Source organism: Crocodylus siamensis, chromosome 4, assembly GCF_052110815.1.
Source record: "Crocodylus siamensis isolate JL-2025a chromosome 4, ASM5211081v1, whole genome shotgun sequence".
Lineage (NCBI taxonomy): Eukaryota > Metazoa > Chordata > Crocodylia > Crocodylidae > Crocodylus > Crocodylus siamensis.
The window spans coordinates 11,450,519-11,474,409 of NC_143398.1; the positions used below are offsets into that span (position 1 = coordinate 11,450,519).

Genomic DNA, 23,891 nt, shown 5'->3' on the forward strand with positions numbered 1-23,891 from the left:
TCCTAAATTGAGGGGTTTTACTAGCGGATCACAACATTCATTCACCTAATTCAAAAATCGGATTGCTGGGAGGTTTTTTCCCTTCCCTAAAACAGGCTGTGCAATAGTTGAACGTTAATGCAGTTGTTTTCGTAGGGCTGTGATTCTCAGTGCATCCTTGGAGTATACTTTAGTGATTGGTTTAATAAAAGGGTTGAGTTCTCCTCCTGCCCTCTGTTGTTTTCTTCAGTTTCTTTGTCTTCAGTTGCCTTAGTTGTTTGCGGGGGGCGGGAGAGGCGACAGCATGTTAAACGTTACAGCAAAAAAAAAAAAACCCTAAAGGATAACATGGGGCTAGTGCTAAAAGATTCATTTTACTATCTTTCCATAACAGAGTGGATGAGAATTGAGGCGTTCCTTCCAGGAGGCATTTACTAGCCTATTGATATCATTACCAGGTATTAGACTTATGTGCCCTCTCCAAAAGAGGCTCTGGGCAGGTCACAATAAAAAACAGAATTTTCAAGACTGCTAAAAAATATGAATAGGTGAGAAAACAAATTTCTCAGACAACGCCCCAAAACTCCACCCTGTCTGCTGAAGATCTGCTCAAATGAAAAGGTGTTACCAATTGCAGATTTCAGGCTCAGGCTCTGATGAACCACAAGGATGAACTACCACGAATGACCTCCCGGGTGGTATCACCAAGCACTGATGGGACTTGCAGGAAGCAGGCAGTATAAACTTTAGGTCCAAGTTTAGGTCTATAAGGCCAAATTTAGTTCTTTCATTTGCTTATCGGTAGTGAAGAGTAGGATCTAGCACAGTGGGATTCGCCAGAGTTGCCACAGAATCAGTGGCAGAACCCAAACCAAGAAACACGTGTCCGACAATTCAGTCGCTTATATTCTGACTCACTAAAAAGATCAACTGAAGCTCAGACCTTTTAAATCAGACCCTTTAAAGTATGATTAATTTACTATCACTAAAATTGATTAGACAAACACTAAATAAATGAGCAGTAACCACTCATGTAGACATGCCAACTGTGTCGTTGGTATACTATTCTGGGTAAGAAGCAAAAAAAAAAAAATGTATCAATGCAGGAATCAGCTTGTTATCGTACAAAAAATACCAGTTTTTACAATAACTGACATGGTAATCATGTACATGTTGACAGAGGAAGAAAAGGGGCGAAGGAAATAACTTTAAAAAAAAAGGAAGCTCTGTTGCATATAAACATAATGCAGAAGGAATCAAAAGAGAAAAGTAAGCTTAGCTTCCTATCCAAAATACATGAATGGTTAGAAAGACCCATCTAAGAGATCGGTAGAACAAGCTAACTGTAGAGCAAGTTTATGCTTATACATATGGGGGTATTTTTCAAAGGCACACATGGCAATTCGTGGCCTGCTCTGTGTTGACAATGTTGTAGGATAGGATTTGAAAATCTCCCCCAGTATGTGTGTGTGCATGCACACACATGCACATGCACAGGGATGCACATGAAACAATTCCGTGATGTTCAGTGCCCAAGGGAATCATTATGATTATTTCATTGGACCTCCAGTACCATAAAAGCCCCAGCAGTTATGCCGTATTAAGCTGTCAAGCGTTGTGTGCAGGTAAACCCCTGCACCCATATAGATAACGGCCATGGCTCAGTGAGGCTCAGCATGGGTGCTCACATGGAATTGAACACAGGATCTGGGTCGTTGTTCGTCTCCATGATTTCTCCCTCATTCGTTGCACTGGAATTGAGAAGTGGGGGTATTAATTCCACAAGCACCCAAGCAGCCACAGTAGAGTTGTTGTGATCTATGAAGGATCTTTGAAATAAAGAAAGAGTACAAGATCAATGAGGCTATTTGCACATTAAAAGTAATGGAGTTGGATGGGCCATTATCTAGGCAAAGTCTTATTGGAGCCACTAGGAATTTTGCCTAATACATGCATGGAGTTGATCCCATTTCCTGCTGAGCCACGTCATAGACACTTCACAAAACCAATGATCAAATTTTTCAGCATTTTTTTTTTAAAGTGCACCTTTAATGCAACTTTTTCCTCCCTTCAGTAACTGGGAAAAGTGCAAAAGTTAATTTGGGCATATTAATGTGTTGAGGTGCATTATGCTTCAAAAGAGATGAAGCACAGAAAACTGAATAATTTGTCTTTGCATGAGTTATAGCCCTAAGGCAGGAAAATTAAACGGGGGATTTTTCCCACCAGCGTTGGTGTTTTCAACATGTAAAAAAATACAGGATTTGGTCTCTCTCTGTGTAGATTTCAGCCCCTGAGAGCAATAGGGGCATTCTCTTCTGAATAAATGTCAAATAAAGAATGTATAATCCAAAGCCATGATGTTCAAAAGTGACAGGTGACACCAGATGCCTCAGTTCTTGGGTGAGCAGCTTTCGACACAGCTTAAAGAAGCTGAGTTGTGCACAAAGCACTGACGGCAAATCAGGCCTCTTTTAAGGTGAGTCAAGTCACTCACCTAGAAGTGGATGTACCCCAGAACCACAGGTTTCTTTGAGAAGTCTGGGGACAAGGAAATGATCTGACGTTAAGTGGCTTGCCTCGCCAGCAGTTGCTAATGTTTCCCAAGTTCTACTTCTTTTCAGCGTTTGAAATGCTTTGTTTCCCTAGCATTTGGGGAAAGTTGTACACCAGAACATGTAATTTTCCTTTTACCGCCCATTTGAAAGTTATTTGAAAGGAAGAAAATACTCCCCCCCCCCCCCCCCCCCCCCCCCCCCCCCCCCCCCCCCCCCCCCCCCCCCCCCCCCCCCCGCAAAATGTGCAATTGTTTTGAACTTAACGGCACATCTGGAAATCGGAGGGGGAGCAATTTAGAGGGCGTGAGCGATTTGAAATATTTCATGTTCTTTGCATGGAGCCCAACTTTTTTGAAGTCGTGCTTCCTTATTTCTGAACAAAGCAGGCCGTTCTGCCCCTGCCTTCCCCTCCTGAATTGTGCTCTTTGTGCCAGGGTGCAATAAACAGCGTGCTTTAAACTGGAGCTCTCCAGACTCTCATTCCCTTTTGAAAAGCGTAGGCAACTAATCGGCAGCACCCAGCCACATAGCCGGAGTATTTTCCATACTAGGCAATATTATACTAATTTGATGCACACATGGATGCTTCACACAATCTGCAAATTCATCGCTGGCAACTTGCATGAGTCATCTGACAGATTGCCAAGCGTTTCATATTCCTTTCATGTGACTTTATTACAAAACACACCAGCGCTGCCTTATTTCTGCCAATAGCCAGTTTTGTACGAATACGCTGCAGTCCTGTTTACAACAGTCTTGTAAAGAAACCTCCACTTACTCCTAACTGTCTGCTGCGTTAAGATGCAGAGGGACCAAATTGGGACTTATGTTTTGCAGCTTTTTTCTTGCATCATGCTATTAAGCAGCAGTCTGCCGTGAGCACCAGAGTCAGTGAGAAATGTAATTGCATTGTTTTGGGGGTTTTTTTGTGATATTCATGCTATCAATTAAACATGGGATTTATTCCCCCTTTGTGCCCACTGACATCATCATCTCATATACCAAGCATCAAAATTGCTTCATTTCCTAATTGTGTCTTTTTTAATCTTCTTGTTCAACTTTGTAGTAACGGCACAGCTAACAAGATGAACGGAGCTTTGGATCACTCAGACCAACCAGACCCAGATGCCATTAAGATGTTTGTTGGACAGATTCCACGTTCATGGTCGGAAAAAGAGCTAAAAGAACTTTTTGAGCCTTACGGAGCTGTCTACCAGATTAACGTTCTCCGAGACAGGAGTCAGAACCCTCCCCAAAGCAAAGGTATGGTAGTAGTAGCAATGCCGTGTGCGTTTGGCTTTCGGTTTTAAAATGTGCTTACGTGCCGAGTGGCTTGCATTTGGAGCATCTGTTTCAAAGCATGTTGTACGGAGTCATGCGGTTGACCTAGGAAGAGAACTTCTCTCTACCTATCGATTGCTGTCTTCCTCCTCCTCTTAAATTACAATTTAAATGCCTGATACCTGGAAGAGAGCAGTCCAACTGTGCAAAAAATAGCAAAGAGTGCTGTCCTTGTTTAAAATATTATAGCCAAGAGGCAGAAAGAAACCAAAGCAGCCGGTTTCCCAGGATTAGCTCATGAAAAATATAATTTTCTACCTCCTTTCACTTCCTCTCTTAGCACCACAGGTGGGAATAATTCTTGGGATACAAGGGAAAAGAAGGCAGAACCGGGCTCTTGCTGTGTCATCACTTCAGAGATAATAAAAGACGTGATCCTACCTCATTTCCACATTTGTTTTTCTTTCAGTCACATTGGGGATTGATTTAGCACTGTTACACCTCTAAAAGACAGTATTCCTTTCCCACATTGTGTAATATATCCACCCTGAACTCTCTCTGTGTGCACATAACTATATCCTTGCATATATGCATATAAATGTGTGTGTGTGTGTGTGTGTGTATACACATACATGCACAATTCAAGAGATAAATATTTTGTACATCTATCACAGAACCCTTTTTTTAATGCAGATAAAACCGTTTTCATTTTTTTTTAAGCATTTTTGTATCTTCTCCAGAATGTGTGTGCTAAGTTATTATCAATGTCAGAAATAATTAGAGTGTACTTTATGACATTTTGATCCCTCCAGATGTATATCCATGCCTGGACCTGGGATTTACTGGATGCTTTTTTTTCAACCTTGTTCTTTCCTTACTACTGCTTCAAAAACCTTTTACGTTCACATGCTATGGAGAACATTAGAAAGTGATCTTGTGGCTAGCCACTGACTAACACTGTAGAGAAACACTCTATAAAGATTCCTATTTCATCTGGATTTGATTGCTCTCCTTTGGGAGCAATCCAGGGTTTTGGATGCACCATTTTCTTCTGTTCTCATTGCATCTATCAGGGATTAGAGTTTCCTGTCAAATCCTGCAGCTGTGCTGCTGGGACACTGATCACAACTCTTTGACCTATTTTCCTTCCTATTACACACTCCTGTTGTAACCCAGTAGAACAATTTGATCTGTCCTCATACTTTGTAGCATCACTAATGCTTTTCATATTCCCCCCCATACATTACTACTCCCCATCAGAACAACTCTTGACCTTGGCATTGAGCAGATGTATAGAAAGAGTCTACACCAGCCTATTCAGGTGCATAACGGGTGTGTCTACACAAGACATTTACTGGGCAGTTGACTGATTGACTGCACAATGAATATCTCAGCATCCGCACATGCACCGCTAGGGTGCACAAAATGAACAAACTCTGCAGCAGGATAGGACGTGTAAATGCAAGACTTGTAAATACAAGCCTACCCTGCTGCAGAGTTGGTTTTTTTGTGTGTGTGCAGCAGTGCACATGTAGACACTGAGCCAGCTGGCTGCGGCACAAGGGTGCTTCAGTTTCGGGGCTGCCTGCTGGCTAGGCCTTGTGCCTGGCTTCAGCACATTAAGCCCGGTCAGAGCAGCCCTGGGCTGGTAAGCTAACCCCCAGGTCCCCTACCAGATGGCTTCCGCGACCCAGCTCAGTGTGCTACGCTCTGGGTGCACATGTAAATCATGCACCTGGGAGCTTCCCGGGAGCAATAAACTGTAGAGCAATAAGCTCCACAGTTTATTGCTGCCCTCTAATGGCAAGAATCATAGAAGTGGGGTCGGAAGGGACCTTGTAGATCTTCAAGTCCGACCCCCGGCCTGGGCAGGAGAAAAACCGGGCTCAAATGATCCCAGCCAGGTAGGCACCAAGCCTCCTCTTAAAGACCCCCAGGGTAGGAGCCAGCACCACTTCTCTTGGAAGTTGGTTCCAGATCCTAGCTGCCCTGACCGTGAAGTAGTTCTTACGGATGTCTAATCTAAACCTCCTCTCCAACAACTTGTGGCCATTATTCCTTGTTATGCCGGGGGGGCTAGGGAAACAAGGTCTCTCCCAAACCCTTCTGATCCCCCCATGTGAGTTTATAGATGGTCACCAAGTCCCCCCGCAGCCTTCTCTTGTGAAGGCTGAACAGGTTCAGGTCCCGCAGTCTCTCATTGCAGGGTCTGCCCTGTTGTCCCCGGATCATGCGAGTAGCCTCCTCTGGACCCTCTCAATGGTGTCCACATCCCTCCTGAAGTGGGGCACCCAGAACTGGACGCAGTACTCCAGCTGTGGCCTGACCAGTGCTGCATAGAGGGGGAGGATCACCTCCTTGGACCTGCTTGAGACGCATCTGTGGATGCACGACGAGGTCCAGTTAGCCCTGCCAGCCGTGACCTCGTATTGTCGGCCCATGTTCATCTTGGAGTCAATAATGACTCCAAGATCCCTTTCCGCCTCTGTGCTCTCAAGAAGGGAGTTTCCCATCTCATAAGTGTGCTGCTGGTTACTACTGCCCAAGTGCCGCACCCTGCACTTGTCAGTATTGAAACGCATCCTGTTTATGTTAGCCCACCCCTGTAACCTATCCATGTCTTGCTCCAGTCTTTCCCTCCCTACTAGTGTGCTCACCTCACCCCAAATCTGGGTATCATCAGCAAATTTAAACAGGTTGCTATTCACCCCATTGTCCAAATCGCTGATAAAGAGATTGAACAGCGCGGGCCCCAGGACCAAGCCCTGGGGGACTCTGCTGCCCACTTCTCCCCAGGTCAAATATGTCCCGTCCACCACCACCCTCTGAGTACGACCCTTCAGCCAATCTGCAATCCATCTGATTGCAGATTGGCATGTGTAGACACACCTAATAATGTTCATATCCCAGCCTGAATCAGCCTCATGCTTCGGTACCCATAACACCTGAAGCCTTTTCTTCTTGCAGAATATCTGTGTAGTCCTTCCACCCTCAGCTTTATATGTTTTCTGACAAAGCGGTGACAATGCATCTCAGCAGAGACCCCTACTGAGTTAGTGCTGTGTTCTGACTGTGTGTCTTTATCTCTAATGCTGGATAGAAGACAGTATTAAGAGGTCACGCAACTGGATTTACCAAAGTCAAGGCTGATATGGATGAGTAAACTCCTACTTAACTTAAACCACCAGAATGCTGAACTTTGAGGCTGGCTCTTTGAAAACCTGATTCCTGTCCCACAGAAGCACTTTTCTTCTAAGCTGCAGATGAAGTAAGGATGACATTGTGGGGAGACAAAGAGAAGCTCATTGATCTGTATTCCTGTGATGTTTCCTATTATTTATCACCTGTCCGTCAGTGAACCTGAAGGTATGAAGATTAAGTGCAGGCCATGCAAATCTGTATAGACCAATTATCAAGACTGTATCAGTCCCCCTCTTTGAATGCTGGTCTTTTCTTTGGCTTTCTTTCTCACCAGGGGCACAGGCAAATGATATGCCACTTCCTTCTTGTTTTGTTTTAAATGAATTTGGTCATAGACAAACCTACAGACTTCAGCTTTCATGATACAGCAGCCAGCTATATTATCAGTGAGATTCATCCATGGAAATCACCTATGAGGTGTCAAGATCTATCTCCATTCCCATTCAGTCTTTTGTGGTTTCCTCTCTTTTAGGAATAGGAGTTACATTTACAAGTGAGGATACAAAGGATCCTTTGCCTGACAGAAAATTTTTTTTAAAACTGAAAAAGCCCTTTTTTACATACCAGTGGTATCTGTAATAGTCATATCAGCATCAAGAATATGTGGGAAACACTTTAGGGGACCAGCTTTAGACTCATCTTCATATTGTGGGAGATGATCAAAATCAGTGCTTTTAGACAACTCGCACATGGGAAAACACACAAATTCCCATTAATCAAGATGGGTGTGCTGGAATACAGGTTGGTAGCTACCTGAAATCTCTCTGCATTTCCTAGAGTCTTATGGGACAATGTGTCTTGTAAGGTTAGCTCTGATAATCAAACAGCTCTGGGCAAAGGCATAACAAGTAAGATCTGCAATCCTGCAAAGCTGGTGGCCACACTCATGTGCCTCTGATGGTCCCTTCTACCTGCTCTGGTGATGTGTCCCCTCCTTTCCACCTCTGCAGTGCCATAGCCCACCACCTCTGCAGTGCCCTATACAAGAGGTATACACTGTCCTCTGTACACTGTATACCACTGTCCTCTGCAGTGGTATCCGGCCTATGGCTGGACTCCATTTCCTGGCAGCAGCAGCTCACTTGCTTGCCCCTGCTTGACCCAGCCCTACTGCCCACGCACCCAAACCCCTGCTTCCTACACCCACCGCCGGGGGCAGGACCCACGCAGGCAGGGCGTGCGGACAGACAGCTGGAATGAGGCTGCAGTTGAGAGTGCAGTGAGTGGGCAAGGCTTGCTAGACCCCAGATCTTGGGGCAGTGACAACATGGGACCAGGGCCAGAGCAGAGCTGCAATTCACTCCCTGCACACCACTGCCCATAGGAGCCACGCTCGTCGCAGGGGTGTACAGGTTGCAGATTGCAGCTCGGCCCTGCGCTGTCACTGTCCCAAGATCCCAGGCTCTCCCCAGCCCCAGCTGCCCATTTTGCTCCCAGCTGTGGCCCCATCCCAGCCGTCTGGCTGCATGCCCTGCCTGTGTGGGTCCTGTCCCTAGTGGTGGATGCAGGGCAAATGGACAGGGGTGCCCAGGCAGTGGGGCAGGCAGCCAGAAGGAGCCACCACAGCAAGGGCTGCCAGGAAATGAAGTCTGCTTGGCATATCACCGTGTACCAAGAATTTAAAAAGCCAAATTTAGCAACAAGGGTGAGGGACTGGGGTACAGAGTGGGGCAGTGCAGAGGGGGTTTCGGAGAAACAGTTAGGAATGAATAATACATGCCAGAGCAGCAGGCAGAGGGGACCAAGGGAGGAAGCAATGCGAGAGTGCCCAGCAGATTTAGGAAACACTAATCAGAACAGGCAAGCACAATACTAGTCTATAAGAAGATGCCCCCTTTAAATCTTCAGGGCACCCCCCACAAGCCAGTGCCCAGAAATCTTGCCCTCTTTTCGCACCCCAAGTTATGCTACTGGCTTCAGGTTTTCCATTGCAAGGGCATGGATATTCATCCGGACAGAACAACATCGAGAGAATTTCCTGGCATCCTGCAAGTCATGAATTGCAAAGGTGCTTGGACTGGTCCATCAGTTTAAATGCACTCTATCTTAGCATTGTACAAAGTTGCTTTTTAGAAAGACTTTGCTCCTGGTAGACTAGGGCTCTGTTTCTGTCAGCTTGGCTGAAGGGGCTCCTCCGGTCTGGGCAGGATGTGTCTCTGATGAGCTGTTTGTGAGGCTGGAGCCTGAGCCTCTTTCAGCTATGTCAGAAATAACCACAGGCTGGTTTTTTCTCCTCTGCTGTCATTACACTGTCTTTTCACCCTCTAACTATGAATGTCCTAGTTCACTTGTCTCCTAGTTTTTTGTATTGCTTGCCAGTTCTACGTAGCTGAAGTTGGAGAAGGCAGAAGGCAGGCTGATAGAAAGCAAGGCTTGGCTCACTTTAGCGAAGTCTGTTAAAGTACACTTCATTTTTCTTATGACATGAGGCCTTAGAGGCCCCTTATTGACCAGGTGTGGACATTGAAGATCTAGTGGGACTTATCCAGGTGTTAAGCCAAGTGTCATCTTCAATATTCTGCCTCCGGTATCCCATATGGGATATACATTTATGTCCTATTCTGTTATTTGTCCTCAACCTGTGCAACTTTTTGTTAATCAGATACTTTTCCATCCAAAGAGCTCTTTCATTTCACTGATGAGAATCATATTCTCTCATCATATGCCAACCGTTGAAACATTCAGGCATTTGCACCTCTCCATTCACTGTATGGATGCGCATGTGTGCGTTGTGTCATGTCGTGTGTGTGTAGGTGCACACACTTCTCCAGCTAGTGTGTGTGTGTCTGTGTGTGCTTTGAATAGCTCATTGAGGCTTATGTACCTGCAGGTATTAATATTGTACTCCACTCTAACTCCTTTAAAGCTTATAACACTTGACAAGAATGTATAACAATTTTTGCCAGAAATTAATATTTCTTCTACTAAGTGTGGGGGGGTGGGGAAATGTTATACACTCTGAGATAATACTATATAAGCACTATATTTTGTATAATAGATAATGATATGAAAACAGGTCATATTTTTAGGAAAATGCCCAAGGGGTCTAGAATTATGATCAAATTTTGCAACCTTGATTCTGCAGCTTCTGACTCTTACACATAATCTATGTAAAATTCTGGAATTGAAGGCTCCGCAAAAGTTTAGAAATGAAACATCCAAAAGTAATATTTAAAATATACTTTATAGGGGAGCTCATCCTTCTTTTTAAAGGTAATTCTTCTTGGACAAATCTGCTAGAGTTTTTAAAGAGGTTTCTCAGAAGGGGGACAGGTGTGAAATTGTGTATATAATCAGCTTGGATTTCCCAGGGGCATTTCACACAGTGTCACACTGGAAACTAATACATAAGGTTGCCAGGAAAACAGAGAAGGGCCCATTTTCAAATGGAGAAAGGAGTTGGAGAGATGATCGAGGGCAGATTAGACTGGGGAAAGGTTATGGGTCAGGGAAAAAACAGGAGGATGATTGGAGAACCACTGGGATTGGTATTGGAGATCGATACTTTTTCACTCTCTATGTAAATGACTTTGACAGAAAGTACCACTAATATGTACTCCAAGTTTTTTGGATAATACAGAATAGATTGGATGGGGAAAGAACTGGCAAATAACAAAAAGAAAGTGATCAGATACAAAGGAGTCCAGCTGGATAAAATGACCCAGAAGTAACAAGAGCAAATTTGAGGTTCAGGACAAAGTATAGTTAAACTAAATACATTTTTGCAGATTCAAGCACAGGAGAAGGATTTTGAAGTCTGAAGGGATGTCATAAAAGACTAGCATGATGCATTTTCATGCCTTTGGTCAAAAAGGCACTGACAAGATGAAGCTGGATAAATGGGAAGCACAGAATAGAACTTCCAAGGAAATATTGTAACACTAAAAAAGCAAAGGTTTTGATCATGTTTAAACTACTGTTCCCAATATTAAGCTTCTTTCTAGAGAAAGGGGCAGAGGTCCAGAAGAGAGCGACATGAATCATTAAAGGCCTGGAATGGTTAACCTATGGTGAAAGGTCTGAGAAGGTTAACTTGAAAAGGGGCTGGAGCATTGACTTACAAGAAAGAGAAGAAGGGGGAAAATATGGAAAGATACCAGGTTGTACTAGGCTTAGGAAGAAAAAAGTTGCAAGGGAATATGATTGAAGTGTTTGCAATATGCTGAAGTGCACCGTGAGGGTAGAAACAGATCAGCTCTTTCAATTAATATTAAACCCTGGGACTACACAGCATTGACTTAAGATATAGAAACTGCAGGCAAAAAAGTGTGTTTAAACCAAACTTCTTTTCCTCCCATGCAGAGAGGAGGACTTTCTTCCACCAGTGGGATGAAGGAAAGTTCTTGCAGAAACTTCTCGCTTCTGCCAGTAGCATTTCAAAGGGATGCATTTTGGTACAGGGAACATCACGTAACGTTAGTGCTGCCTCTGTGTACCAGGAAAGGTTTCATTACTCTGTATCCAAACTGGATTGCATGCCAAGTGCATTATGGACACAGCTCCTGCTTGGCTGGCTGTGTGCAACTGGAAAAGTGTCTGGCTTGTTTTCTGACCTGTGATATTTTGCATTGTTTTGAAACCAAGGGGTAGACAAGAATAATTTCTCATCCCAAAGGGTCCGCCTCGCCAAAAAACCCAGTCATCGATTATTGCAAGGAAGAGAATGAGCTCAAAACTAAAATACACCAAAACAAAGCCACCTGACAAAGAGTGCATTTTAGCTACCACAGATCATGGATTTATTGTAAAATGAGAGGGGGGGTTTTATTGTTAAGTTGACCTATAAGGGGAAATAGTAGAGAAAGGAAGGTTGTATCATTTGTGCTGGCAATTAGTCTGTGAAGATAGCCTATAAGAGGTTTCATTTTGGGGGGTTTTCCCTTCAAAATTCAACTCTTGTTCAATTTGGGTCCCTGTAAATGAATAGAGAAGGAAGCAAAATTAAGATTTTTGACTTTTTTTTTTTTGGTTCAATGCCTTACACAGTGGGATCCCAGTCAAATGCTGGGGCTTCTGTGTATTACTACAGTGTAAAGATAGATCAACATAATAGTGCATCTTGGGTGAGAGAGTGTCAACCACTCCGGGGTCTTCTCTGGTACCAATTTAACTACACTGAACTAAACATTTCAGCTTCTTGAAAATATTTTTTAAAAATATCTCCTGATACAAGCACACTTGTAACTGCATCAGCACTAAGGGGTTGTGCTATGGTTTTATTGGTTTCTAAATCACAACAGTGAAACCCGTGTATGGACCAGCTCTTCACGGGGAAACATGTCTCCATCAGACTTTAAAACTTTGGTTTTGCTAACAACTATGTAACTCTAATGTTTAATAAACTTTCAGGAGAAAGGAAGTCTACACTAAGGAACCTGCCTCTTCAAATAAGGGAGAGAGATGCATGCTGATTTATTTTTGGAGATCAATTTCTCCAGTAAATCCAGAAAAATATGGAAAATATCAGGCTTAATAATTCTGATATTTCTAAAGGGAAAAGTCAAGGGTGGGGGGGTGGAACTTGTTATTAAACTGAGTCCTTTCTCATAAAGAAAAGAAGTGGCTCAGTTGCCAGCTACTTCTAAAATCAATTGCAGGTTATTGTAGGAGAACTATTAGAATGCTAAAATTATAGTTCCTTCCAACTGAGGTCGAACTGGGAAAAGGTGCACAGATAAAGAAAAAGAGTAGCGAAACCCTACCCTCTCTGCAGTTGAAATAGACCTTGCCGATGCCAAATCCAGCGTTTGTGTGAGGAACATCTAGACAAAAACCGTCACACGATTAGCCGTGTTTTTCATGGATACAAAAGGATAATGTTAGCTCACGAGGCCATGAATGGGAAGGGAGTGTTCAAAAACTGGGAAACAACCAGTCTAGTTTCGTTGCCCCGGTTGAGTGAAATTCACGGCTTAATCAAAAGGCATAAATTGTAACAAGTATAGGAGCCCCCACTTGATCCTCTGTCCTGCAAATACTGTATTAACTCAAATCCAACCCAACTGAATTTGAAACAACGACCCGTAATTAGATGCTGTCCTCTGGAAAGTTTAATAACTTATTTGTTATAATTTTCCGTGTATAGAATCTCATTATCGGGGGGGGTCATCTTAAATTCGTCCTCAACCCCCACTGCTGCAGAAGGGAACATAGGGGGAGGCAGATGGCAGGGGAGTCGAGGAGCCCCTGCCCCCGCCCTGTACACCTGCACCTCCCACTCCTGCTCTTGCCCCGTACGCTTTTGGCTCCCCCCATGCCTGCCCTCTCCTGCCGCTTGCCCCCCACCCTTTCATCCCTCCTTCCCCCTCCTCCCTCCATGCCACTGCTGCTTCCCCTGAGTTGTGGTTCTAGGTCTGGGTCTGGCTGGGGACATGAGGCACATGCTGACCCTAACCTTGGTCCATGGGTCAGAGTCGGAGCCTGGGCCATGACTCAAGATAAGTGGCAGCTGGGGTGGAGGGTGGACTGGAGATGGTGCAGGAGCAGAGGTGGCAGCTCCAACTGTGAGCCCAGGTCAAGCCACAACCACAGCAGCCGCCTTTCCCCCGCTACCTTGCACTCGAATCCAAGATGGGGGGACTTTCCCCCTGTGTTGAATGGGGAGAAATCCTTATCTTGGATTTGAGTAAATATGGTATTTAAGTGATACAAGTTTGTCAATGGAGAAATGTTGGGGCATAAAGTCATTATATGCCTAAATGTTTTCAAATTTGGAGGCTTACCATTTTTTAAATGTGCTGCTCTTCTAATAATGCAAAGTATTGTGCATACTGGATTTGTGACAGCTGCTATAGTTGCATGTTCAACCTCCTGTTGATAAGTTTCTGTGTCTTTGTGACTTGTCTTCAGGCTGTAAGGTTTTTCTTGTTCCTGCTTTTGCTGCTAAATGAGAAAAGGCACAACATTTTTAGACTAAGAAATGCATTGGGTTGTGTGTTCTCGTGCATCTGTTAAAGGACAGCAGCATAACACAAGAGGAATCCTGTATGAAAAAAATAATCTGTCGTCTGTAATAGCCTGTGTTTCACTCAGAATTTCTGAACAATGTGCAAATCAGATTGCTGTCTTCATATAATGGTGAAGGAAGCACATCCTCTAGGGACCCCATATTCTAATTGTGTGGAACGTCCATATTTAAAATGGCTTCCACCACAAGAATCACACCCTAGAGTACAAATACTCTTATCTACCCCTCAGCCTCTACCAGCCATAAGAATGCAAATTTAATAAAAACTTAACCAAAAATGAAAATAAAGACCCTGCCTCAAATAAGCGTTTGATCTGGAAAGTGGAGAAATGTCAGACTCCATGAAATGCAAGACACAACTCGGTAGTACTATTGGTTTTATGCAGGAAGAACAGTGACCATATAAAAACTGTGAATGACAGAAGATCTTGTAGCATAAAGACCGGGTCTAGTGGTGGCCTTAGGGTTGTTGGGGCCCTGGGCAAGAGATTAATTTGCGGTCCCTTAGAACTACTCAGGTAAATAGTAACCTACCACAGTTGTGGGTCTTTTTAATATTCTTTTGGGGAATTAGATAAATAGTCGAGTGTTAAAATGCAAATGGAGCCACCTCCTTGCAAAAACTTCACCCCCCCCCCCCAAAAATTGTTGTAAAATTTTGGGGCCCCAGGCAGTTGTCCGGTTTGCCCTCCCCTAAGGCCGCTGCTAACTGTGCCAAATTTCCCAAATCTTGACAGAAAATCCAAAGCCCACAAGGAGGTTAGAGGGCAGATCCCCTTCTTTATTGTACTGAAATATGACATTGTATGTGTGTGCTTTTCAAGTCAATTTACTGCCCTGAATTGTTTTAGCTGTGTTACATGGGATCCTGTTGTAACCTATTTTACCACTGGGTTTTGTTTCCCCCTCCCAAGCCAAGTTCCAGCATGGCATAATGGGGAACCATCGATGTGGGTTGTTCAGTCTCGTGAGCCCATTCAGTCTTTGGCCTCCCTGCTAAGGATGTCAGGGAGGGAAACAGTCAATGTCAGCTATAGGGTTGCTTATTGTAAAGTAGACGGTGCTCAGGGATGTAATGGTTTACAACTACAAGCTTATTTCACAGCACACCAAACAGCTTCCTAGTGGTAAAATCATTCAGTGTCTCCTATGTCTGGGTTGGGCTGAACTCAAACCCGTGACCTCTAGGTGAACAGCTGCATATCCCAAATTAATCCCCTGAACCATCCATCTCGGAGAAGGAGACATTTACAAGAATCTAGGTCTTTCTAATTTCTTTTAAAAACACTTTGAGAAAAGCTGGTGCATAAATTAAAACCTAACATTTCCAGTAGATCTTTTCAGGTTTTCACTGCACCTAATTACTGTCTAATCTATGCCCATGAGTAGTACACACTTTTAAGTGGGACATGTCAGACTTTCACTCTGCAGATTAAACTCTGTGGTGCATAAATTCATTATTATTTGGAGGGAGAAAGAAACTTTCTACTGCATTGTGGTTTTAATTTACAATAACTAACATTTCTGAGTCGGGCTCTTTTCTTTCAGAAGGCTGTAAATAGAGAGGGAGATATTTGTGTGCCATAAACAAGGTCTCTTATTGCCTTACTGAACTGGCTGAATTTATATTTCAAGAAATAATTGAACTCTTCTTCTGGGAGATCAAGACATTATGCTTCCAGCTGCACCTCTAGGTATGGGGAACTATGAAGAAGAATAAAGGAGATTCATGTATTATACCAGCCTGAAGATCATTTTTCTTTTAATAATAGTTGACTGTAGATGGTATATTGAAGATCAGTAATACTAGCTTTCACCATGCCTAGATATCAAAATGCTTCCTAAAGGGAGAACAAAGGGAGAGCATTAAATGAAATTGCCCAGAATGGGAGAAATGAGGTTAGACAGGTGTAGGGACTGGCCAAAAGGCACCGTGGTTTGGTCTGCACTGCAAAGTTTTGTCAGTATAGTTGTTTTGGCCAGGAGTATGGATAGATCACACCCCCCTCCCTGATTTAGCTATGCTGGCAAAAAACAGGTCTGCAAGCAACTCTGACCATAAGTAATGTGGTGGGAACATGCCCCTCCCCACCCCCCATCTCTGCACCAACAGTGGGATGCAGGGCACAGGGCTGCAGCCCAGCAGCAGCGGTGGCAGCAATGCCAAGTTTTGTCCCCCCACTGTCAACGCATTTTGTCTATGGCTATGGGAATAGAAGTGGGCTTTGGCTGAAGTTGCTCAGGGAGGTAAAAAACCATGGCATATGCCATAACTCCACCATGGGCCTATGCCAGCAAGGCTGTGGTAGCAGCAGCCCTGGTGATGGCAGCAGCCCTGTAACGTAGAGGAGCCCTCGGTCAGAAAGGGAATTGGACGTTTCTCTCCTGACTCCTTGTCCATTTTGCTCTAGCACCTGGATCAGACTGTCTCAGTTTCTATTCTTAGTTCTCAAAACATTACTCCTTTTAATATTAATAAATGCTAGTACCACCCAAGTGAGATTAGAGTTAGCATCCCCCTCTGTTAAATGCCCTTCAAGAGGCAGAAGCGCTATTATCCGTCGTGGGATAGGAATCAAGGAAATGCTAGCTCCCATTCCCTAGCTCTTACCATTTCCTCTCCATTTTAAAGCATGAGTTTTAAGCAAGAGCTTTTCTTTTTTTGTTTGCTGATCATGGGATATAAAAATCATTGTTGTTTTAAAATGGACTATATTAACCTGAGCAATTCCGCTGGGGCTTGAGTTTCTATAGTGAAGAATGTTGTGTTGTCTCTGGTTCAATTAGATTTTTCTCAGTGTCAATTTTAATTCACTTCACCAGAGCATGTAGGGAACTCTCTGTGGAGGGGAAAATTTTAGTTCTGAATGATAACCTGTTCTATTCCACTCTTTATTTAGCAGTTTAAAATGCTTAGCGGTTCTACGTTCTCCACTGATGTCAGCTATTGTGTGCAACAGGAACTGTAAGAAACCTCTTGGGTATTTCATAGCAAATTGAATGTTTAAATTCCTTTAAGTAAATGGAGGTAGGGAAATGGCTGGATTCTCTCTCCTCCCTCAAAACTACAAGGAACAATTATTCACCAGCCTGGATGACCAAACAAACTTTTCCCATTTCTTCCGTAATATTTTTCCACCACCAGCATTCGCATCCTTGCAAACGGCCATCCGGCCACAGAGTGATAGGCAAGACTTTCCTCTGCAACATCCCAAAGACAGGATTGAGGTTGAGTTTTCTGACAGGTTGCTTCCACCCTTAAAGTTTTATGTTCCACCCCCATGACACAGCCAATGCTGCCAGCCATGAGAGCTTGGATACTGAGCTCCATCCACATTTTACCCTGATCATGCTGCTTGTAGACTGCTGGGCCAGCCCAAAATATGCTGTTCCTTCCACTTTGTTAAAGAGAAAGTGATCTAAGCAGTAAAGATCTAAGCAGATCTTTATTCAAGGGCATTGTCGGTTATTTTATGCCCCTTTAAAACCTGGTGACTCAGTTTTTTTTCTTAGAAAGAGGCCTGAAAGGCATATTAAATGTCCACGGCAGAACAGCAGAATATTTTGACATGTTCAGTTACATAATGAATGCTCAACAGTGCTTTATTTTATGCCCATCCATATAACTCTCCTTAAAATCAAATTATATAGCGTTTGATATATTTAGGCAAGTCGCATGCCTAAAAGTATTCAGACAAGGTTCTTCGGTAAATCTGATGTCTTTTATTAGACCAACTCAAATAGATGGAAACCAACTATTTGAGTTGGCCTAATAAAAGATATCAGATTTACCCAAAGAACCTTGTCTATGTCCTTAGTCCAACACGGCTACAACCTACACCCCTGTAAAAGTGTTCATGCATCCCACTGCTGGGGCAGAAAGGAGGGGGAAGAACCAGTCATATCAATATCAGCAGTTATCCAGTCTTCAAAGAATTGGGCTATGTTAGTGCTTGTATGAGCCCCCTATCAAGAAGTCCCAAGAGTATTGTATAAAGGGGTGGATTATGCATCATCAGCTTAGTCTTCCTTCTAAGCCAGGTTGCAGCCCATAACCCCGAATGATACTGGGGGCAGCGCTGTTGCTATAGATGCTTCCTTTTAAAATGAGATGTTGAGTATCTTTTAAGCAGGGTATGAAGAATGAGCTATAGTATTCTCGCCAAATTTTTGGCTTTCTCTTCTGCCTACCTGCCTGAACTTTCGCATCATTTTGATTGGCTGCTGGACTTTTCTTCACTTCCTGTCCTAAATGACTGCTTAGCACAGCTGTGTCCGTGCCTGTGCGTTGCTGCTTATTAGTTTGTCCTTCAGGATCTTTGAGCTGGGAGAAAATTATTATTATTTTGATGCTGCAGTGTGAGCGGTCTAAAAAAAAATCTTACAACTAAAGGTCAGCATAGCTTGCAGGTTTACATATGTGCCGTGCAAGTAACCTTCAGAAATTTCATCATGACAAGATAAGTGCAGTAATTATATTTAAATGAGTGCAAGCAAAAATTTCACTGTAAACTGCATTAGCTGGAGAGAGTCTATTGTAAGAGCATTTAATTAAATTAATGTTACTTACTATCAAATGCTCTATCTAGTGTGTTGCCAGTTCTCCTTACCACTAAAAAATAATATTTAGCTTTTCAAGGCCCCAGTTCATCCAAGCACCGAAGCACAGGCTTTGTTCTAATGCCATAGGTAAATGCTTGAAGTTAAGCATGTGCTTAATTGTTTTGCTAAATAAGGATGATTTTAAGCAGAAGTTTAAAGCTGAGAATGTATTTTAACTGTTAGGGCTAAATTAGAGCAATGTAGCAATATTTCCTTGGGATAACTGTGTAGATGTACTCCGTAGCTTCCCAAGATAAACTCTTACTACCTCTGATTTGGGAAACTTTTTTTAGGATCTATCCCAGGACAACAGATATGGACATCTGTGTGAATATACTTTGTCCTGAGATAAGACATGACATCTCTTTGCAGCCTATGATGCCCAAGTTCAATTCTGTTCTATCCTGTTTGAGTCCTGAAAATTCATTAATGCCTCTACACAGCATAATGCACCATCATTTTACCCTTAAGGCTGAGTTACGAAAAAAGAAGCAGGGCAGAAGAGAAGCCATCTGCCTTTTGTGTTAACTGTTTTTCATGGACTCAACCAGGGTGAAATAGGATCACACACAGGCACTTGGATTTGGTATTTATGTAGCAAACCAAATTCGTATAGCTCATAGCTAGCACAGGTACCAACAACAGGCAAAGAAACCACATTACAGACTAGCAAGCAGGCCACCAGCCGATGTGTTTGTGTAGTGCCCAGCAGGACCAATCAGGGCACTAGCCCTGGCCACCAATTTTGAGAGGCTTCAAGAATGGTGCTGACCCAGCCACCACCACTGCCCCAGCCATTGCTGCTATGCAGGGCACAGAAACTGCTTGTTACACCCTGGTGCCCAGCATGGGGGGCACAGTCCTGCTTGGTAGTTTCAGAGTGCTAGTAATAATAATAATAATAATGTATCCCCACTGAACGTCTTAAAGCTGCTTGCAGAGGGCAGGAGCATAATCATCCCAGCTTCCCACTGGAAACCAAGCTAACTGACTTGCCAGTAGCACTCCATTAACCTGGCCATAGGAGCCAAGCAGCAAAGCCCCATACCCAGCACTGTAATGAGGAGCAGAGTGAGTGGGGAGAGTGAAATGGTGCTTTCCCCACCTCCCCTCCAGTATTTTTTGTCCTATCCCTAAGCCAAAAAGCATATCTGAGGTGGGGGGAGTGAACAGAGCACCAGGAGCCCTTCCCAGAGTCCATGCCATGGGGCTGCTGCCACCCAGCCAGTGCTGCTACAGCAATGGCAGCAGCAGCTGCCGCATCCAGTGTGCAGGCAGCCAAGGGATTTGCCTATCCCTCGTCCCCCCCACCATCTATAGTGGTCGGCATACCCCCTACTGTCTCCTGCCTCACCACCCCGAGCACTGAATGAGCTGGCTGTGCCTCTGAACGGGGCCATGTTACCTGCAATGGGGAAGCAAATCTACTCATAGTGGGTGTCAAGCATCCAAAGACATTTATAGACATGCTCTGGGAGTGGTGGGGGGTGGGGGGAAGGCATTTTAATTACAGCAGTTCCCAGTGCTATTCTAATTGAAGCACCCAGAGTGTCTCGTGCATCACTGTCCCCATGCTTAAAAATAGCAGTAGGGGCACTTTAACTAAAGCTCGTCAAAGAATCTTTAGTTAAAGCACCCCTGCCACCATTTTTAAGTGCAGGGGTGCTGATACACAAGATGCCAGATGCAGACACAATTAATCAAGTCTGCTCCGACCTGCTGTAATTACAGCACGATGGAGCAGCCTTGCTGCTCATGCATAGGCACTCTAAGACAGGATTTGCTCTGAGCATGCTCAAGGCAGACATGCTAATTAGCTCACAGAGCAGGCTACATCCTATAGTGGCAGTACACCTTGCCCAAGGTGCAAAAATCTGATGCCTTGGCTCAGAATACAGCCTTGCATCATTCTAAGGTCCCAGGGTATGATAGCAAATCCTGGAAGATATCCATAGAAGCAGAGTTACAGGGAAGTAGTGATGCCATATTCCCACTGCATAAACAGGAAAGTTCAGAGACATGGAGATAAAGCGACTTTTATACAAGGATGCTTGAGTCAGTGTAGTTTGCAAAAGCTGTTGACTGAGCCCTGTCTTCCTGCTATCCTGCTCTAGCCATTAAGAATATGATTTAATCCCCTTCAAAAGATTTGTCCCAAGAAAATTAACATGACAGAAACATCATTTAATCGTTGGTGTGTTTTACAGTAATAGTGTTATTTAATGTTTGCCAAAGGGGATGAATTTTTTTTTTAATTATGATCTGCCTTGACTAGAACAAATGCCAAAATTGAAATTTAAAATAAAAGAGACAACGTGTTTGTAATGAAGACTCTTTCTTCAGTTACAATCAGCTCTTTTATACAAACAGCAAAACAGTGAAATAGTTTCTAAAGTTACTTTCTATATTGCAGGCCAAATCAAATGGTAAAAGCTGCTATTAACCTACGCATCCAACATTTTAATAATCCGCATTTCACTCCTGACTTCATTCACCCTTGTTTTTGCACGCAGTTGGCATTCTGTTACAATTAGTAAGGCATGCCATTGAACGGGGGTACAGTGTGCTCTTTGTTAAAAATATATAGAGAAAGTGCACAAGTTAATTAATGTCTATTGCAGGAAATTATTTATGTCCTTCAAAAAATTCATTATTGGGTTTTCACTGAGAAAATAGTTTTGATCGTAGTTTGCAAAAGAGATGCCAGTATAGATAGCATGCATATGTAATATCCAATACTGCAAAGAGGTAAAGTCCATCGGAATTGTGACAGGCATTTGCTTCATTTAAGAAACGACTCAATAAATCTTCCATTATAGCAATGGCTAAAAACACCGTGGTAGCATTCTGGTAAGCTGTGATGTCTAGGGTATTGTGCTTTATTTTTTGAGAATTTAATGTTACATGCACATGTATGGATGGACACCCATTATAATTATTCATGGGATAAATTCAGATAGTATATGGCTACGCTTTCCCTTATGCTTATGTAGGTTTTTTTGTTCTTGCTGCTGTTTTAAAAAGAGCTTCCCAAGGGCTGTGTGGCATGTTAGTCCCTTTTACATTGACATTATGCATCTGAAAGGCCTCCCTGAAATACAGAATGCTCCATCTCAGCTCCTTTTTTGTGGCATATATGAATTTATTGTCTATAAAGCTTGAAAGCAGCAGCAGTGAATGGGGAGTTAGTTCCCCCTTCCTGCCTGGTCCTGGGCTCCCTGCAGCCAGCACTGCCCCCATGTGCTTGGATCTGGCCTCTGTTGGAGCCCACAGCTGCTCAGCAACTCCTCAGCTCCTTCAGCCACAGGGCTGTATCCAAGAGCATGATGGTGATGCAGACTGTACAGAGCCCAGGAGCAAGCAGGGAAGGGGACCCCTGCCTTGCTATCACTGCTTCCACTCTCAGGCGGGTCAGGGTGACAGGGCAGCGATCCCTGAATGAAGGAGCCAGTGGGGGAGACGGGGGTTATTTGGGAGGTGATCAGGATGGCAATGGGGCAGTCCAGGGTAGTGGTGCCAGTTGGGGCAGGGATGCAGTCTGTGAACCAATGGAATGTAAGGGGTTGTAGAGTCTTGGATAATAGCTAGTCTACCTGGAAGCAATGCCTCCTGGGATACTGGATGACCACAAATGGATGGTTTCGTTGCAGGTGAACAGCGAGATGTTAACTTAACTCAAGCTGGGTAGCTCAGCCAAAAGACAATCCTTGCCAAAGTGACATGACTTTAAGATACCTGGAGAGCACTTAACACTTGTTAGCAAGCTTTAATGTGCAATCATTCGTGTTTGAAGTGCTTTTGACATGATTTAATTCTAACGTGTAATCTCACCTTCATTTAGCTTTAAATAGCCAAGAGTTCAGGGTGGGCTGCAAATCTGCCTGAAAAGCAGGCTGCGTTAGTCCACGTAGATGTGTATGCTGCCTCGGCTGGACTTCTGCTGGTATCCAGGCTTCTCTGCAGCAGGAGTATTCCTGCTTTCTAGATTCATAGCATCTGACAAAGTAAGCAGTCCCCCTGAGAAACGTATGTCCCTCCTAACCAGTTATTCTAAAGTGCCACCCTGCCCTGCTTTCTGCTCACTTTCCTGATGATGAGCTGAAACACAGAGCAACGACTTGCTGAATGTTACAGAAGACGTCTGTAGCCGAACGTAGAGTACTGCCCTGATCTCCAGAGTTTGGGTTGTGTGCCTCTTTCCTAGAAGCACCTTAGGGTCTTTGTTTCTGTGCCAAGCTCTGCCAGAAAGGCATCCAGCCTCCCTTCAACTGCAAAACAAGGCCTAAATTTTAGTCAAGGTGTAAAAAAGTAAAATAAAATAAAATCCCATGATGGTCACTAGGGAGGGAATAAGAAAAGGGAAGGTGATTGATGACAAAGGCAAGATAGGCCCCCTTCTATAATTATCCAACTGGACATAAGCAAAAAGGGTGATTTTCCAACTTTTAGTTAAAGGTAATGGGCCATGAGCTTTCATAGTCAACAAACTGTTTCATCAGATGCTAGAACTGGACAGGCAGAAAAAAGTTTTTATATAGAAGGGAAAGAAATCAGGCAAGGGGACGCTGCTGAGAGAGGAAATAAGTGGATTGATTTGACCAGTTAAGATAAACAAGATGGTTAATACCTGGAATGACCTTGGAGTAAATGGCTAGTCCAGGTAATGAATGGCATAAGACTCTGTTCAGACCAAAGTTTTCTCTGTTCAGACCAAATTTCATACAAATGAAACTATCAAACCTACAAATGGTCCTACCTCTGTGAACCAGTTAGTCACCACCCTTTCGCTTGGCTGCAGACTAATGGCTAAACACCTCCGTGCAACTTTGGGTATTAGAGCAGAATAAGGCAGAGAAAGCTGATGTGAAGGTTTTGATGACCAGAATAAGGAGATGGAAATGTTGTCATTACTGGAAATGACACAAGAGGGAGGTTATCTGAATACTTGGCTCTCTTGCTTCTAGGCTCCTGAAACCAGAAAAATGCCAGCATTTAATGCTTTTTTTTGGACATGCAGAGGAAGACCCTCCACTAATGCCTCCTAAGAAAAATAAAACAGCTCTTCTCAGGTTACTTGAATCAACTTTTAATAAGGTTACTGGATTAGTCTGTTTAGCGGCTGAATATTAAGACTTACTGCTTTAGGAGAATTTTTTGAGGGACTGAATCCTTGTATAAATAGTGACCATCCATAAGACTTATAACGGGGCTTAAGCCTGTTGATATATTTTGTTGAATCAATAAACAAACCATATACTTTTTAAATGAAGACAGACCTGCTTTGGTTCTGAAAGCAGCCCTTT

At 43.6% G+C, this 23,891-nt stretch overlaps 1 protein-coding gene across 18 annotated transcripts in view; it reads left to right on the forward strand.

Moving 5' to 3' along the window:
- Positions 1 to 23,891, forward strand: part of CELF2 (CUGBP Elav-like family member 2) — a 618,606-nt gene that overhangs the window by 448,421 nt on the left and 146,294 nt on the right. For 17 of the 18 annotated variants that reach the window (XM_090041759.1, XM_090041747.1, XM_090041762.1 and 14 more), the window contains one exon: positions 3,604 to 3,800. In XM_090041759.1, coding sequence (XP_089897885.1) covers positions 3,623 to 3,800 — 178 coding nt within the window. In that variant the 5' untranslated portion in view covers positions 3,604 to 3,622. Of the gene's footprint in view, positions 1 to 3,065; positions 3,438 to 3,603; positions 3,801 to 23,891 lie in introns of those variants that run through there. The other variant, XM_090041760.1, reaches the window with a different exon arrangement.